Source organism: Neodiprion lecontei, chromosome 3 (assembly GCF_021901455.1).
Source record: "Neodiprion lecontei isolate iyNeoLeco1 chromosome 3, iyNeoLeco1.1, whole genome shotgun sequence".
In the NCBI taxonomy this organism is placed as follows: Eukaryota; Metazoa; Arthropoda; class Insecta; order Hymenoptera; family Diprionidae; genus Neodiprion; species Neodiprion lecontei.
Window position 1 is genome coordinate 20,007,689 of NC_060262.1, and position 19,797 is coordinate 20,027,485.

A 19,797-nucleotide genomic window follows, 5' to 3' on the forward strand; every position below is an offset into this window, starting at 1 on the left:
CAGCTCGAATTTTATTGAAATTTCCTGCGTAGATCGGACTCGAGGGGTTTGCTTTTGAAGATGAAGGGCGTAATTAATAGCGGCGCAACTTATATGTAACGTTTAAAGCAATGAAACCCGGATTTTGATTCGGTTTATTTTACCATTCGTTGGATCGTATGGTTTGCTGCGAGTGTGAAACGGCAAAATCGTGTAAAAGCGAGAAATAGCGAGAAAAAACACACCGCATTTCACTTATTTTCAGTCCATTTAATTACATTTGATTTCGCGTATTTTGCCCCCGGCCGTTTTTCACTTATACTCGGTGGGTGTTTGCCGAAGGTGATCCGGCAGAAAACCAGCACCATTAACAATTTTTATTACAACATTTTGAACCGGCGAAAGTTGACAGCCAAACGTTCGCTGATTGAATAAAATTAGGTACGTGAGTTCGGATAAAATAATGTCATTTTTATTTGGCCAATTTTTCTTTTCCCTTTTTTTTAAGATCCGTCAGGAAAATTTCACGTCCTCGATATCATTACATTTATTTAAATATAAATGGGGGTTGTAGATTGATGCTGTATATTTTGCAACAAGTGACTCGCCTCAAGGGAAATTTGGGTAAAAATGACAAATTTCCATCGTGAGGTAGCTGGATCGTGAACGATATTTGAAAATAGCGAAGTAGGAATTAAGATTTACAATTACAATATATTTTTCTTCCAGCAACCGAGTGCAACGAGTAAAACATATTTTTTTAAAGATCATTGAACAGTTATATATTTCAGAGAAACTTTACACGAAACTTTCGTGACTCAAATTAACAAAGGCAAAGACGTGGCTGAATTTGATTGGAAAATAATTTCCCTTCAAAGTCGATTCAAGATGACTTTTTTCATCGTGCAATTCTATCATTGTGCAATTTTTTTTATAAAGGAAAAGTCACACCCTTTGTCTGGAATGAATTCTCGATACATCTAACCTGAAACGAATTTTGAATAACATGGATACGTTCATCGATGAAGCATAAGTACAAATCATAACAATGATTTTATATACAAGGTACTTTGGGCTTATCCGCATGAGAGCGAAAAAAATTAATTTCAGGCTATTCGTAGACCAATTTCGTACCTAATGAAATAACGTATAACGCATTGAAATTATGGAAACAGTGGCTTTTTAGAAATGAAAAAAAGTTACGGTACTACATTTGTTCAAAAATTATTCAGTCATCGGTATATTTTTGGTTTCCTTTCCGACTGTTCTCCCAGTTTTCAAGAATACTGTACCCTAATTGTTTTTTTTTTTTTTATCATTCCGACACTGATTCGTTTATACTGCACGTGATAAAGGAACAAAGAAAGGATCAGTACTTGAGTTGATGCGGGCGGGTTGAATGATGATAGCGAATGATTGGAACGCCTAGTGAAATTTTGATGCACTTTGCATGATTACGTAACTTTTCAACAGCATACAAAGATTTAATCACTGCGATAGAAAATTCTCCTTAGACAATCCAGCCCATGAAAAAATACTTACAATTGTATTTACAGAAAAAAGTGCCTCATTGACGAGGCAAAAAATTGGAAACCATGCTCGCCGCTCTTTCAAGATTTCAGTTTTTCCTTTCTTTTTGTATTTCTTTTCTTTTTTTTTTGTTTTGTTTTTTTTTTTTTTGGTTTTTTTTTTTAAATACAGATTTACTCTACTATTACACACGATGGGTAGTCGGTTAACAGCGAAGCCGATAAAATACGTCCTAAATATTACAAACTATATTATACATGGATATGTCATGGTCTCGTGAGTAGTAAAACAGTCAATTTCATATAATTAATATTTATAATATATAATATACGTAAGTACGTAACTCTATGTGTGTATATATATATATAATGTAATATATAATACGTCATACCGTTGGTACACAACACCGCACAGAGGATTGGGATCTTATCGTTATTTAAAGTATTAAATTTACACCCACGTCTGTTGTTGTTGTTGTCTTTTTTCGTTTTTTTTTTTTTTTGTTTTTTTTTTTTATATCATATTATCAACAGTGGAAAACCCAACACAAGCCAAATTCACCAAATTCGGTATATTCAATTCGCATGCGGTATTTGCAGGAAAAAATTACTGACGATACGGAGAGCGGAAAAATGCGGGTTTAAATTAAAAAAAGAAAAAAAAAAAAAAATAACGCTGCTTCGCATCGTAGAACGATCGATTACTCCAGCGTATCGAGCTCGGTCGCCGTACAAGCGTCTCTGCATCAATTCGACGAGATTAGTTATGTAAATGACACGTTAATTAAACTATCATTATACAGCCACTAATTCATACTTTGGTATTCCCTTCGCGTTAATACGTCGCATTCGTTTTATCATCGTACTAACAGTTATCATCGAGGTAGACATATTTACACAATTTTTCGCTCTAAACACTGTCCCTATATAATTAATTCACTTTATCCCGCCGCACGGTCACAAATTTCTCTGCACCTCATGCGGCAGAGCAATAACATTAACAACTATACATATCATCGTAAATTTTACTCATTTATCATTTCAACTACCGTCACTATTCGGTTATTATGTTATAGTTTACAATTATCATTATCGTACTATCTTTACCATTATTTTTATCGTTATCGGTACAATTATTATTATTATTATTGTTATTATTATTATTATTATTATTGTTATTGTTATTATTACTCACAATTTAACCGTTACGATCATCGGGCTTTTTTTTTTCACAGTTACGACGACAAGGAGGGCGCTGATTCGTCGGGCGGTAAATTCAAGGGAAACTGCAGTCGGGGTTCCGTTGACACGGGGTCATCGAAGGGATGCGAATCGGGGGTTCGATGGGCTCCTTGGTTCTGGGCTGATGTAGTCAGTGGTTCAAGCTTCCGGCCAGTCACCTTGCAAACGAACCAGCGTGCAGGAGCAGGAGAAGCAGGGCTAATGTCCTTGTCGCCGCTCCGCTATTACTCGAATTTCCGTGCTGCATAGCCGCCGGATGCTCGCCTGGAATCAAAACGGAGTCAGTGATCATCCGTATGTATAAATGACAGATTCCGAGTTGAGGGATTATCGTTTTAATTCGGGTGCAGGAAAATAATTTGGATCAAAAGAATTTTTTTTTTCCTATTTCATAGTTTGCGCTAAGCTATAGGTAACAGCAGCGAAATTGGTTTCTTAACTGTAACTGTTTGTATATAATTGTTGAAATTGAAACGAAATTTCGTACTCCCGATCAGTGTGATTATAGTTGTTGGTACTAAATTTCTTTTAAATGTCATCATGGGATTAAATACAAAAAATATCGAGTTTTAATTATTTTGAAATTCTTAGTTACAAAATCTTTTCTCAGATTTTGTTTCACCTTAGATTGTGGTTTTCAAGTTCGATAAGATTTGTTTCTATTGGTTATTAGCGAGTACGAATGACACGAGATTCTCTGCCATCAGCGCGAATAATATTGTTTAAGATTTGTTAAATGATTTTTTTCTCTCTATTTACTCACGACTTAGACCGCGGGTCCCATTTATCATGCAATCAAACGATTTTGAATATGTCAGAATTACCAAAAATCCGAAATCCGGGATCAGATATTCTAGAATTACGTCGTGACATTCAGATTCAGCACTTTTAAAGAGCTTTGAGTATATAAATAGTTTCATAAAAATACGGATACACTATCGGCAATGTGTTCTAATATAAAAGTGTTCCATGAATCAAATATTAAATGCATAGCTGTAATCAGTTGAAACACGTACGATAATTTTGTGAGAAAAAATACTTTGCACGTAAAAAAAAAAAAATAATAACGAAAACTATAGTGCCACTAGTATTTTGCACTAAAATTTGCAACAACAGCGGTGAGATTTATATTACTGCGTTTTACACGAAAAAACGTTCGATGTATGATCCAAGATTCTTTTTTTTTACCGTGTTATCTGTACCACCGGTATTTATCATTTTCACGTGGTTCTGCTCAAAAAACTTTGAGCCCTTAACCCGCACATCTTTCAAGTTTGTGAAATCAAAAAGATCTTCAATAAATAAATCCAGGGATGGGGAAGAAAAATAGGGATTCGAGAATTGCATTCGCGCTCAAGAGGTACACAGGTGAGTATCCACTATCTCAAGTTGTCCGTCGGAGCACTTTACGGAAACCGGAAGTACCTACTGCAAGTTGGGGAAATAATAGCCTGTCCAGATAATAAATCGTGGTCAGTCTGCAAACTACTCGGCGGATGTTTACCGTTCAAGCTCGCAATGGTTTTCCAGTGATTCGGTCAAGCTGGTTGGTTGCGAAGCCACAAAATCTACCAGAGGGAAATAAGAGCCGAGAAGAGCTCCGCTCGTCTCTCCAGAGCAATACATTATTTTCAAGCTCCGAAAGTGAAACAGCGCTAATAAAGAGAAAGGTGAAACAGAGGGAATGGGAGAAAGAAAACGTAGAGGGTAGAAAAAACGGAGGCAAGCTCACTTCGGGATGAGAAGATGAATTACGCAGAGACAAGTCACGGAGACACACCGAGAGGAAACGGCAAATTTTATCAGATTCAAGGTTTTGTCAGATCTTTAGGCAGGCTGGTTGCTTCGTGTTTTAGCCGTCAAACGTTATGTTCACGTCAAAGGTTATGTTCAAGTGAAGCGAATTTTTTTAGCTTAAACGGGTCTCGAACAGCCAATGTAGCGATTTGGCAAGGTTTGGTAAACTTTTTATTGTCAATTGACCGACGACTGATTACCGCTACAAGTCATCGCAACATTATTTCGATTCGCCACTTGACGCTGGTGAATTTGACATCTCGCGCTCCGCTTCGGGTAAGTTGGCTCCCTGTCTTACCGATGAAAGTATTACCACCAGAGTTAGATCGTTCTGCGCATGCGTAGTCGATCACACAGCCGGCTAAGTGTCACAGTTTCAAATCTTTACTTTTAACCACAGTCCTGCCAGCTGGGTTTACGTGCGATTTATGAGTTCGTCCAATTGCCGCAAGGACTCGGGGCCGCGACGTCGGGCAAGTGATAATTTTTCACTGAAACGAGCGTCAGCATTCACCGTCGCCGTTATGCTTCGTTGCGGAAGGGAAAAAGAGCCGGAAAATAAAGAGTAGAAGAGAAGGCGAAACAGGAACGAAAACACGAGGTAGAGAAATTTGCTCGTTACGATGTTGTACGTCTCGCTACGTTGGATTCTCCGGCAGCTTATACATGCAAGTTTTTACGACGTTGAACAGCACAAGTTGTTCATTCAATGCAAAAATCGAACGAATATCGAGTTAACTTCGCATCTCAGTACTTGGAAAATTCATACATAATATGAGTAAAGTATGTAATATTTACAACAGTAATTTTCGGATTGACATCAGATGTACAGTTCAGCTAGGATAAAAAAAAAAAAAAAAACAAACAAACAATGTATTATATGAAACAAAAATGTGATGTTAGGTATTTTTGATCGCACTTTTTTGCCCAGACTGTGAATTCAGCAAAAAACGATGCTTATTGTAATAATTTTTTTTAAATCCATTGTATAATCTGAAGCGAAAATATGTTCAAACTGAGCAAAGTTTTGTGAGATCTCGCAAAATGCAACAAATCTGCTTTTTTTTTTTGCGCGACAGCAAAAACTATTTCTTTGAGAAATTGAGTTGATTAGGAGATAATTTTCCGAAATGAATTTCACTTTCGAGATAAATGCTTCGTCAAGATGTAGCATAACAGTTAATGGGTCGTATTGCTGAAACAAAAACCCGATTCCTTTGTCTGAAATAGGCGTGAAGAAAGTTGGATAATAGATATCATTTTAAACTGTATAAGGAATGTCTTAGATTCTATGGCAGTAAAATAAGCTTTATTCGTTTGAAACGCTTTGTTAAATTGAGATGAACTTTCCATTGAGTATACACTCTATATACATCTTTCAAAAACAGCTTACGTCAATCAAAAGCGTTTGGAAATTTCGCATTGAGATGCTTATTTCGCCTTGAATAAAGCCTCAAAGATCCTTTCCGATAAGGATCTGGTGTGAAAAAAAGGAAAAAGGAGAGAGAGAGAAATGTTCTTCAGCAACGATCCGTTTCGATAACGAGGTAAGCGGATAATAACACAGTACTGGTGTGAGAATGCGGATTGAATCAGTTCTCGAAATTCTTCTCCGCAATAATGAGAAAAGGAAATGAAATTGGAGTGAGGTGAGGAGTTAAATTTATATTCGCAAAAATAAATTAAGCATTACAGGTAATCTGTGATTATAACAGTGTCTGAATATAAGAGACGCGGGGTAAACGGAGGCATCCGCACATCGGTGAGTTTGCTCAAAAGAGCTCGAGCAGGAATTAGGAAGGAAGAAAGAAAGGAGTGGGGAGGCGATAAGGGGGGAGGCGAGTAATACACTTTGAGTGAATAAATTTTGAAGGTAATTGGCTGCTCGACTGCAAAGGCGGCTGGATGTCGGTGCCCGAGAAGTAAGAGGCGCACCTTCTTCGGGGAAACTTTTAACATTATACCAAAAAACGAGACCGACGTTGGCCTTCCAACTCCCCGGTAACCGACAAGGGCTGTCAGATCCATTAAGGCGTAAATCACCAATAAACTCTGGCGTACAGCTGGACGATAATGAAAGAAAGCTTAATTATCAATTTTACAAACTTCATTTCGAACCGGAAATTTTGAAAAAAAAAAAAATTTTCATTCCGTGTAGGAAACCGATTGGAGCTGGAATATAAAATAATACTTCGTGAAACTTGACCGATGAATCTCACCCTTTAAAATATGCTGATGAATCACCGAAAACGCGACGGTAAAAAAAAAAAAAAAATAAAAATAAATAAAATAAAAGAAATAAATTTGTTCGGCTTATGCAGGTGAATTAGGGATCTGAGCTGTGGCGCATTTTTTAATCTCAATTCCGGTAGGGGATTAAATTAAACCTTCCGTAAGGATTGCGGGGTGTAAAATACGTTGGAATAAAAGATGAAAAAATAAAAAAAAAAAAAAAATAAAATAAATAAATAAAAATAAAAACAGGAAACAAATTGAAAAAGCTCTTTTGAACGACGGTACTGTTGCCTTATGATGTACCGGAAAAACACTTGCTTCACTCTCTGCTCATTAGGCAACGGTAGCATTCGGTAGTTGCCTCATTATTTTCTGAGATATGTGATAGGGTGGCTAGAAACGCGATGGATGGTGAAACCGGCGCGTTCCAGGCAGTCAATGAGATCGTATTTCGCGGTGACAATTTATCGTTTTAGGTATCGCTTGTGCAGAAAATTGGCGATGAGACGGTGAAACAATTGCCAATGTGTATGGCAATAATTCAAGTATATTCTGAAGTAAGAATCAAATTTGATAAGACAATTACAGCCGATCCTGATAGAGGTGTTGTACATTTCTTTCTTAACTGTATCTGAGTCGTATGTGGGACAATTGTTTAAAAAGAAAGGTAAGTAATAGGTTTGACTAAGCTTAAGTTATACCTTGGTGAAAACTTTTTGTTTTTTCTTTTCTAAGGTTGTTTAAAACTCGGAAAAATTTGTAAACCTCAAAGTTTCAGATAGATATACAATCAAAAGCGATTAGATAATTCAAGGACATATGTGAAATGCCAAAGTAAAGGTTTTCAGATTTTTCGAGGCAACTCAAGAATGGAAGAGCTTAAGTGAAGAAATTATGTTACAGTATTCGAATGTGAAATTGATATAATATGAAAAATTTCCGAAGTTTATCTCACCTACAATTTCTTTCCGAATTACATATCGACTCGATATTAGAGTCTCCCAGTGTAAATTTAAAAGAAAAACATTCATATGGCCAAAAAATGTATAAGCATGAGAATATTTCTCAATTTTCGCGCAAGCTCAGCGAAGGCAACCTGTAAGATAATACGGAACTCATCGTGAGACAACGATAAGAATAGTTCTCTTAGTTATCTGGTATCGGAGTCTTCTTTTATTATTCTCGATCTTCTTTTCTTTTCTGTTTTTTTTTTTTTTCTCGTTTCTTTAGATGTCTTTTTTTTATATTTTGAAAGTGAAGAGGAGCAATCTGGGGCAGCAAACAAAAGAATCATGCCGCGCCAATAAAGCCATGATCGTAAATTATTCATGGGAATACCTACCGGTGAGTAGCTAGACTATCGGCATTGTGTGTAAAAACCGTTACTCCACTCGAGTGTCTGCAGGTAGTTATATAGCAACATAATTTACGTATTATAAACGGTGCTCGAGAGATTCTTTCGTCCGGAAGATAAATGCCGACCATTAACAGTTATGTAGAGCAAGAGCAAGAAAGAGAGAGAGAGAGAGAGAGAGTAAGTGAGGGAGAGAAAGGGAGAGGGAGGGTGAAAAAACCCATGAAAATTGATTAAGATTCCCGTATACATACACGAGTATAATTATCCCGCTATAAAGGGTTGAAAAAAATATCTGGTAATTTTACAACGTGCACTCTGTGTACAGGGTAAAAATGTTAAGCTTATAACGAACATGTTCGTTCATCGTCCGAGGGAGTGAAAAAAAAAAAAAAAAACTACCCAAACCGCTACTTTTTTCAAGGCACTTATAATTTGCTAACTTATACCTGCATTAAATCTATTGTAAAATAGAACACTCGTTATTCATATATGGGATCTAATATTACAAAGTTACCGATTAATGCATTATTCTTCACAGATTTATGAATTTGATTCCTACTTCGGTATTTCATTGTCGTTACTTTTCCGAATTGAGAAATTTTTCATTCAAATTGTCAATTGGACGTTAGCAGTAAGACAAACGCTCAGTTTCGTATTTTCTAAAATTTATATCTCTCATCAGACTCACGATAGCATAGCTACTTCACCGTGTGTACGTTCGTCAGACGCAAAGACGTGCAATTTCGGAAGGATCAAAAAGCGCTGCTAATGTGTAAGCGCGACGTTGCGGATGGGGAAATGAAAAACGTTCGTATTTACCGACCACCGCCGGCACAGAGCGCTGTGAGAGCGAGATAATTGGTTTAGTTATTATACGTGGAATATATCCTCGAAAGGAATTGTGCAAAACCCAGGGAGAATTTCACCGCAGGCTCGCCTCTTTCCCATTCGCCTCAAACTCGGGCAATTCGTTGGGACATCAGTTTGAAAAAAATTCAAAAAAACATGTTTTTTGAATCTCGACTCGGGGTCGAGGGGTCTATTAATCATTTGATTCACCGGCGTTTTTGTGCGGTAGCGAACCGCGTTATCTTTGTAAGCATCGCGCCCGATTACATATTTTATGGCGGTTGTGCGGTTTTACGCATCGTGCAGAATGGCGGAAAGAGGCAAAGAGAAGTCACGTGATGATTACTTTAATCTCGCGGAATGAACGCGGAGAGGGAAAACAAACTCATTAGGGAATCATTTTCCGCGTCATACCGTCATCGCCTTTGTTCCGACGCTCCCGAGCTTATGCCGTGATGAATTTTTTAAATAAAGCTCCCAGAGCGCAGTTCTGCTCTTCGCCCCCCCCCCCCCCCCCCTTGCCCCCCGATTTTCTACTCGGCTAACATGTACCTCGCAGGCTTTTGTTCGGGATCAAAGAACGTTATCCGTTATAACAGACGTTTATTATTTTGCCAAAATCGACCTGCTGCGTTCTGCAAGCTCGCCGATTTGATGGCCGTGCATGTTTCGCTGATGTTGCTACAACGTGGATCACTTTTCTCCGATAAATGGAGATAATATACAGACAGGAGACGGGGCAACTTATTAGCAGGTTGAGTGATTTACCGCGCATGCGCAGAACAATCGAACTCTGTCGGTAATATTTTCGTCGGTAAGGTAGGGGGGAGCCAACTTACCCGAAACAGGGGACGAGACTTCAATTTCTCCCACGTCAAATGGCGAATCGAAATGATATTTTTATGATGTCTCGTAGCAGTAACAAGCGATTAGTTCAGTTGGCAATAAAAGTTTGCCAAGCCTTTGCGAATCACTGCATGAAATATTCAAAGTTTACTTTCCTTGAAAAAAATTTGCATCGAAAACCTACTTAAGCCGCGCTTGAAGCTCGAGGCAGCCAGCCAGTGTAAAAATCGAACAATGTTTAAGCATGCGCGTTCAGATGGTCAATTTGATAAGTTTCAACATATGAACTTCAATCAATTTTATTAAGACTAGGAGGGGGAACTTTAATTTTGTATAAATACTGATATCTGTAGTACTGACAATCGAAGGTATTATTTAACTATACAACTACAATATTCATCCGTCATATTTTTCTTATATTTCAATACTAAACAATCGAAAGCCAAACCTGCGCTAGCTTTTACATGGGATGTTTGAAAGATGTCACTAAATTCTAACTTTGTTGATGTTCGGTAACAGGGTGACTGCAGGGGTCAGGGTAAGGATAGAGTTTGGTAAAGATTTATCCAGGAAACTCTGTAAGAAAAGGAAGAAAATTTGGGAAAAGTCAGCCGGGTTTACCGCGGGCAGGGAGAAGAGGTTGCATGCAATATTAATATCTTTTTGTAAAAAAATCTGTATGTCACGCGGTGAATATTTATTCAGGATCGCAGCTCTAGTTGAGTGAAGTGAACGTGCAGCTTTTATTGCGAAATGTCAAAAACTTTGCCTTCCGGACGAGTTCTGACGCTCGCTGTCAACTCCAAAACTCGAGAAAGAAAATAAGGAAACGTCAATCTGACAAAGTTCCGTACCGCAGCATCTCATAATTGAGGACGGATGGGCCCCGACGCCTGAATCGAAAGTTAGGAAAGGATAAAAAACTGTTTGAAAAATTTCTGATAGTGTTATTTATTGCCTTAATGAAAAAGACAGCGATGGAATGATATCCTTATGGTGTAACTAAAATCAATCTGAGAAAATTCGAACAGTACAAGCCAATTATGTACCAGCCATTTCAGGAGAAGTTACATAAATCGAACGAAACCTTAGTTTTTTTCGTACGATTCTCATGTTCTCAGGTTTATGTTCTGTTTTATCGTACAAGCTATTTTACAACAACCTTGGGTGTAAGTTTTGGAATTTTTTTTTTTACAGAAGCTTTTCGACGATCTCTATGATAAACAAAATGAGCTTAAAATCTTAGAAACGGATCAAAAACGGCAGAGTTTGATCATCTCGAACTTTTCATGATAAAACCTTTCGTCAAATTAATTTCCATTTCACATTAGGGGCCTTGTTTCTATTGTCTCTACTATCACTGACGCACATAATGTTGCTGAAAATTATTTCAACGATTTTTTTCTCTTTTCCTATAACTTGCATCCGAAAGGTCTGATCATCTGTAACTATTTTTAACCAAACTAACCGCGCTTATATTACGTCTCGATCAAAGCTAGTTGAAAGGACCAACAGGATGGAAGAAGGGAAAACAAATTCTAAATAAAATAAAAAAATACCAACATCCGTTTCCGCTGCGCGCAGCTCGCACTTGTATGGATTATTGGTTAACTTCGTTTCATAACACGATTCTACATATCCGGGTGTATTATAATGCATCGTACATTACGGCTTGGTGCGGTTTTAATGATACAGTCGTCTCTTGTTATGCAACGCCACCGGCGCTTAGCTTTTCAGGCATAAAAAAAGCTTCCACATGCTCCCGGATGATTAATTAACGGCTAGTGAAGGATTATATTCCAGATATTCTTATGCCGATGTAAGCCTACCAAGGATTACATCTCGTGCATTAATTATCTCATTATTTCATACGTTATTAATGAACCAATTATTTCTCGTGCGAAAATTGCTAGATGCTCCAGTATGTTCATAATCTGCAGCAGATGCGGTAAAGCGGACAAATTTTACTCATAATTATCGAATTTACGGCATAGATTTTATCTGAATTGCATTTAAAGAAATGCAAAATGTACGCATGGTGGAGAATAAATTCTACATCATTCTATACTCCGATGTTCGGCTCTTTGATCAGTTTCATCCTAACCTCGTTGAGTCGATTTTCTGAAAGCAATGCAGACTTTCGAATACACTTTGAAAAGTTTTCCGTGTAACTTTTTTCTTGGGAAAAGTGATCGACCTTTTCTCTCCCTCTTCACCTTCAAGTATTCTACGTATCGCAGCTTGGTAGATCATCAAAATGCGGGAGGGTCTGCGATGCCACCGATAGAAGACAGTTTCTTTTTCGTAACTTCAAGAAGCCAATAGTTGATAAGACTTCGCTATTTTAAAATGCGAGTATTGTAGTACACCTTCCGATTTCAATTACGCAGTCTAATAAAGATTAGTTTGTGAAATTTGTTGTGAAAATAGCCTCGTAAATTTTATTCTTAGTTTCTGTATTCAGCTCATAAATTTCGGACATCTCTATTTTTACACATTTGCAGGATGATCTTTGGCATATTCCTCGGTTCAGGATTTAATCCAACTCACAAGAACTGTGAATACATGGACGTAACAATCGGTGATAAAGTTGATAGAGAATAAAGTCTGTGCTCGAAAAAGAATCGACACAAAAAATTGAAATGATGAAATTAGCTAGAAAGGAAAAGTTCAAACGATGCAATCGATCAAGCTAATTTGGTAGAGCCGCTAAATTTTTTATCATAGTAAACGAACGAAAAATATTCATTTACAACAATTCGATACACAGTAATTCGGATTTCTTTTAATTCTAATTTCTGTTTTTAACGGTACCGAAACAAAGGAATTGAATGTCGGATAAAATCTGCGTCATGTTAACCCTTTCATGCATGCAGTCTTCCTTACATGCGATTCACTTGAAATTTTGCGTACATGTGCTTCTGGGGTCGTTAATTACGAACCTGAACTCGAAATTCGAAAATTGAAAATAGTGGATCCAATGTGACGGACAAACAAAAACAAGGACAAGAAAAATTTGGAAAGGCATTCGGATTTTCATGGTAGATCGGTAGAAAATGCTTTTTTCTTGTGGAAAAGTACGAATTTCGCCTGTTTCTTTACATGTCCCATCTTTGCAATAAATAAATAAACAACTTTTATATTTTTTTCAGACTTGCCAATGTTTCAGGGTCCGTATGGAACTAAAAAAATTCGGCAATTATACCAAAAAGGTAGTTTAATAAATAAAAAGCTGCAAAAAAAAAAAAAATAATAAAAATCTACGAATCAAAGGTTTCGTTGGTTCGAGCTCATAGAACATGCTTAAATTTTCATTCAATGGATTCTGAGTTTGGCGAATAAAAAATTGCGTGGGCATCGCGTATCTCGAATCGATTATCGTGCAGCTCGACGTCATTTCCACCCGTCAAACTTCTGAACCCCGCAATACTTTTCCTCTCCAACGATATACCGACTCGAAGACTCCGGCTGCAAGTTTCCGTCCAACTTTGGAGTACGGTTCAGGATGAAGACCGAGGGTATTGGCACCCGGTGCCTCCACCTCCGCCACAGTCATCGCCGCCCGTCGCTTGACTCTAAAAGACGCGGGAAGGTACGTGCTTAACTTGAACGAAGCTTTTCACGCGAAAGTGTATGCAAAAATGCAGCGTAGCCGGGGGCTGGAAAGGGGTTGGACGAGGTGAGTGCACCCCGTGCGGAGGGTTTTCGTATGCGATAAGTCGTGGAAAAAGGGGATGAGGAGCCGGAAGTGCCGGTGAAGAGCGGCTCGGTCTAGGGGGTGGCATCGGGCGGAACCCCCGAGTTATTCTCCTGCAAGACGCGTAAGGCACCGAGGAAATAAATCCTTCGGATACGTTCCCCGACTTCTTTTCACCTCCGGGGCTTAAGGGATAAATCAGCCGAGATATTGTCCCACGCAAATCCAACCCCCCTTTTCTCCCCTTTCTTTCCCTTACGCACCGGTATTTTCGAAAGTACCATTCGCAGGATCGTGAGTCGGGTTGTGACTCTTGTATCATTTAACGGAGGTTGATTGGATCGAAATCGATGCTTTTCATAAATTTTTTTACGAGATAATCGTACACTGAGTGAATTCATCGAGTTTTCTTATTTGTGAGCAGCGAAGATCGATTTGAAAATAGTGGAAGTATAAAGAGAGATCCGAAATTTTATTTTGAATTTCATTTTACGATAGCACGTTTTCTGTAGAAGACTATTCTTTACGAATTCACTGAAACACATGATCTTCGTCATATCGTCATCACTGGATATTTAGTTTTAGAAAATTGCACGGAGTCAATAATAATCGTCCCGAAAGAAACCTGTTTCAGTGACTTCATGTAAAAATGTTATTTCAATGAAATAAGCCATTTTAAAGTGAAATCGAACGAATATACTAAATTTCCAACCATTTTAAAGCGATTTAAAAAGAAGCAACGGTATATTTAAGATTTTCTTTATCAGACCAGTATTTTCTATTATTGTATTTTCAAAGAAATCTTCGCAGTTTCCCAATATAATGATTTGATAAGTACTAAATGAACGAATACCTTGTAATGAAATTGTTAAAATTCATCATTTTTGTCAACTAAAAAAGTTCAAACATACATACCTTTAGAGCAATTACGTTAATATATCGCTGGTTTATTTAATATCTAAAAAGCCCGTGTACCTTAAGATCGAATTTTAGCCAATTATGGCTCGGTTTATTTTTCAAGTTATGAACAGCCAAGCTTCTGATATTTCAATTTACGTTGTTTCGTTTTTTTTTTCTATGCTGAGATTATCTACAAGAAAATTGAACTCCGACAGCTCTACTCTCTCTTAATAAGCCCTCATCCTGTCTTTATGTTTGCTTGTTTCATTGAGATCCTATTACTACATATTGAACGTTTTAAAAGTTATGTCGTGAAAGCCATAAAAAATATCAGCCACGAAAAGTAACATCACAGTCCATAGAAATTTGATGGGTGGTAGTTAATTGAACCACATTTGCAGTAATTAGTGCCTAAAATAATTCGCCAAGTAGCTAGTATAAAAACACGCTATTGGATGAATTTTTCTACGTTTACTTATTGCTGTGAATAATATTTGTCGCAGCTATATTGAAATATAAAGACCAACTAATTAGATTCTAGTTTACGAATTTAACCATCACGTTTCCGTTGGAAATACGGCATCTTGATCAATAGCATATTTTTCAATGCGGAGCGCTCCGATTTTCATAGAATTCGGTTTCACAGTTCGTTCAGAGCATATCTTCATCTTCTCCACTGCACACTCTCTAGAAAGCGAGAAATCGGCCCCAAAATAGCTTGAGAAGGTCTTTCCGCGTTAGCCGTGACCCGCGGCTTGCGATTCGTTACGCGACTTATCTCGTTTAAGCTAGGCGGAATTAAGAGGTAGTGCTTTTGCATGAAAGCTATCTGGGGACTTGGATCCGTTATACAATAGACGTTTCAAGTGAGCGCTACTCAAGTGTGTCAAGGCGAAGGGATATCGACTTTCCTTACAACATCTTATAGGACCGAGTGTATAAGCGAATAAAGTACGACAGGCTGTTCTTTTCTTGTTATAGTCTCAGTTTTATTTCTGAAAGCTTTTACTCCGATTCCATTACATTTCATAATTAGGTACAACGAAAGCAATATAACCTGAGACTGGTGAATTCGAATTTCAGAATCACATTTCAAGTTCGTATATTTCTTTCTTCCGAGGACATTATACCGCCGTTTTGTATTCTTTTCAGTAAAGAAATCAAAAGTAACATTTAAGTTCAGAGAATGCTGATGAGATGTTCAGAATTCTTATTTCTCCATTTCAAAATTCGGTTTGTGGTAGCGTTTTATCGATCAACTTCAATTCGTATTTTCCATGATTTCGAATGACGGTAAAACTAATAATCCCTCGTCAGAGGAAAATTGAAAATAAAAATGCATATCTCAATTAAACAAGCTGAATCACTTTACAGAGAAAAATTAATAATTTAACCTGCAGTCGGAATGTTCCGATTTGCATCAAGTAATAAAATACATACATTTGAAATAACCATTTATGAAGTAAATATTTGCCAGTGTCGAATCAAACGAATATGAAATATTTAACATCGACTGTTATTTCACTCACGATAAAACAATTTACAATAGCATATTTTCACGAGTTATTTTCACGTTACATAAACGTAAAACACTTGTAATCAGTTTTATGAATACTGGAGTTCTTTGACTGGCTGTTACGCTCAATAATAAAGAATAAAAGGAAACCAAATACCCAAGAAACAACAATTTTGGGTGTTTTATGAAAAATCGATTCACCAGCAAAGTACGAAGACACGGTTCATCGAAATTGAACGAACGATATGCTTGTTCAGTAAAAAAGAAGAAGTAGAATAATGTGAGTAGAATATCAAGAAGAGTTCTGGATTCAGATTCGTTTACCGAATAATACTTCACTTAAAATTAGCCAAGACACAAACGCTTTTCTAGAATTTTTGGGGGTGGGGGGGATATTACCATTCTGACTGACTGACTTTATCGAACATCGAATCATTGTTACACGACGTTATCCATCATTCAATAATTTCATTGCTTTACCTCGCTGAAAATTTGCCTGCCTTACCACGCTTTTAACCCTTATCGGGTAAAATTCCGGAACTGCATTAGCAACACGCCTACCTTATCGAGCAAGATTGAGCGATTTTACCCGGTGAGGCATGAAACTGTGGTAAGGTAGGAAAACATTCAGTAAGGTAGAGCAACGAAATTATCGTACGATCGATTCCGTCGGATTCGATGATCGATAAAGTCATTCAATCAGAGTAATTATATCCTCTCAGCTGCAAGAATTTTAGAACAGGGTTTGTGTTTTGGCTAAGTAGAGTGTCGGTAACCGAATCTGTATCCAGAACTCTCCTTCATATTTCACACTTGTTCGATTGGAAAAAGTGTAGTAAGCCAAACAAACGTATTTGACGACTATAACCACATTAAATAGTTACTAAATATACCAAATTTCCTTTTGGATAGAACAGTATTCAAACAGTGGGTGTAACGGTATCCATACACTGAGAGAAATTTTTAGTTCCGTTTACCGCTCATTCCTGAACTATTTTCATTTTTCACCACAATCGAAAAATATAGTTCCAGGTACAAAATGATAAAAGAAATACAGGAGTCAGGATAGACGACTCACCCACCATTGAGTACGTGCACCATGACGCTGGCTGACTCGGCCGTCGAGGGTGCGCAGGTGTAGTTTCCCGAATCGGCGGGTAGCGCCCGAGAAATTAACAGCTTCGAAGTCCGCGTCTGTTTCTCCGTTACGACGCTGATTCCACCCCGCTGGCTGTAGTTTATAACGTGTTCGCCCCTGTACCTTTGGGGGCAGATGAAAGGAAGGAATTTATTAAGAGTGACCTCAGGATCGCTCGATTGAGCCTTGCGTGCAAAGCCGTATTGCGCAAATGCGTGAAGTTGGTGAATCGCGTACGTGCAGAAATTTTGCAAACTTGTGTATTAAATGGGAATTCCATTCTCGTACTTTTCCAGAAATTGCCGAGGAGCTATACCTATACGTACATACGCTATACAGGGCGAGATTAAAATTTCCTTTTCGTCTTCCGGCAGCTTTCTCCGGGAAACAAATAGCTTGCCAAAAGTTTTCAAACAAAGTCTCGCTAACTGCTAAAGTTACTTCTCTCTCACCGTCAATGAAGCGGGCAAAGGAGCGCCCCTTACCTTTTAAAAACGATCCACGAGTAAAACCGTACCTTCGCTTTGGGCAGCGATTTCTTTGCTTACTTATTCATTTCTCTATAGATCGTCACGCCGAGGTGAGACAATCGACGTTAAATTACATTCAAAATCGAGGTATTATAAAATACTGATTTAAGTGAGGCGGAAATTCGGTCAGAAATCAATCGAGGCTGTACTCAAAGTCCCTTTCATTCGCTTCAAGTTATATTCGTTGCGATTTGAAATCAGTAGAATTCAATTTGGGTAATTTACATTCGAAAATCCAATCAAAACAAAAAAGTCTCAAGTGAGACTCTATCCCGAAATGATCATCTCCTTATTAAAAATTTTGATCTCGCGTAACTCGAGTTGAAACTTCCAAATCTATGTACGGAATACGGTTTCAAGCAGATTTTACACAGACAAGCAGAATTTCCACAAACTCTAACCAAACAAGCATAATACAATTATCGATGAAGAGAAAGAAGAACTATTTTTAGAAAGCAAAAACAGAGCAAATTGTTTGCGCAGCTCTTTCTTCAATCGTGACCGCGAAGAAAAAAAAAGACCAATCGACGCCACGCGAATAAATTAATAAAATTAAAAGATTAGTGACAAAAAAATATGAGAACAAACTCGTTCATAAATTGTGTGAAACGAAAAAGAAGTCGATGATACGGTGGCAAGTCGAGAGCGTTGCAAGCTCCTCGGGGAACGCTTTATTTCCGTTGGCGGCTACATCCGGGAATGCTTGAACCCGGGTGCGCTGCACGTTTAGTTTGGAGCGTTTGATGTAGTGCAATCGGTGAATTTGAACACGTATACGATTATCAAATCGAAGTATCTTCCGGGGTGAAATACGCCGATTCTGATAGCACATATCAACCTTATAGCCTCGGATAGCAGCGCGCGTCTTAAAGATATTACGATAAATCGGGTAGGATTTTGAAGGTCTTCGAGAGTTGCAATTTTGTTTTTCTCAAAATCTCAGCACTAAGAAAAAGGCATTAATTTTGTTATTGCAGAGTTAACGTGGAGTGGTATAAATTCGATGCAGATTTCAGAGTTAATTATATGTTTGTTTTTTTGTGTTTTTTTTTTTATTGATATAAATTTTTGCCAATTAGTAAAGTAATTGAAAGAAATAACGATGGAAAAAGAAAAATCAGTGCAGAGGCTTATTTTAGTATCAGAGTTTCTTAAAGGTATGACGATGAAACCGTTGAACGAATCCTGATACTTTGAAGGAGTTCAACAGGACTTACCAATAAATGAAGGACGGAGGCTCCGGAGTCTTGAGCACGGTGCACGTCAGGTTTATATCGCTTCCACTTTTGATGTAGAGTTCAGGGTTCCCCGTGATCATAGCCTTCGAAACTGAAAGAAGCCAGACGAAAGGTGTGAGAGCCTAATTGATCCTGGATGAGAAAAGGGCGCTGGTCTGGAGGAAAAAATTGATTACATAACGAAGAATAAAGGGAAAGAGAGATTAGATTTTTTAGAAAGATAAAGAGAGAGAGAGAGAGAGAGAGAGAGAGAGAGAGAAGGGGAGGGGGGGGGGGGGGGGGAGTAGAAAGAGGGAGAGGGAGGATGGAAAAAAGAGAAACAAGCGGATACAAAAAAAAAATTCAATCACGCGGGAGAAAGCCAAGCCCAACGACCCGGCGCGCGCTAATATTATTTTTGCATCCCGTTGGGGATCGAGTTAGTATTTTACATTAAACCAAAATGAAGGGCAGCAAAAGCTCCGACCATATATATGTATACCGTTGCGCCGTTAATGCAATTATAGGGGTAATACGGTTCGGGCTGATCTGTACGATTAAAACTACCTTATGCAAATCCGAATAAGTGTCTGTTCATGTCTTAAAATCCCGTACCCGCTACTCGAAACAACCTAATTTGAAGGTGAGCTGAAATTTTTCCTTTCTTCTTGCTTTATATTTTCGTAATCTCAATTTCACGGTAAAACAGTCTTTATACATCGCAGATCGGAAGCCGGATCGATCGTTGGTCAAGAAGAGCGTTGCGTAATTTAGACTCGTGGTTCCAGCTCGTTGATTTCAAGTGGCGAATCAGCTCCCAATCAGCTAAAAGGTAAAGCAGATCGTTTTACTCGATAATAAAGAGCTGAATTTTGGAATAGTGCACTTGATTTATGACCGATTTGTCTCAAGGGCACTTTTGACTGACGAGAAAAGCATCACGCCAGTTTTTTCAATTTTTGGAA

At 38.0% G+C, this 19,797-nt stretch overlaps 1 protein-coding gene across 7 annotated transcripts in view; it reads right to left on the reverse strand.

Moving 5' to 3' along the window:
• Positions 1 to 1,242: 1,242 nt before the first annotated feature.
• The window catches only part of LOC107223203 (limbic system-associated membrane protein), a 216,212-nt gene continuing 197,657 nt past the window's right edge, over positions 1,243 to 19,797 (reverse strand). For 6 of the 7 annotated variants that reach the window (XM_046734358.1, XM_046734361.1, XM_046734360.1 and 3 more), the window contains 3 exons: positions 18,833 to 18,944; positions 17,030 to 17,208; positions 1,243 to 3,014 (listed from right to left, as the gene is read on the reverse strand). In XM_046734358.1, coding sequence (XP_046590314.1) covers positions 2,905 to 3,014; positions 17,030 to 17,208; positions 18,833 to 18,944 — 401 coding nt within the window. In that variant the 3' untranslated portion in view covers positions 1,243 to 2,904. Of the gene's footprint in view, positions 3,015 to 17,025; positions 17,209 to 18,832; positions 18,945 to 19,797 lie in introns of all 7 variants that reach the window. The other variant, XM_046734364.1, reaches the window with a different exon arrangement.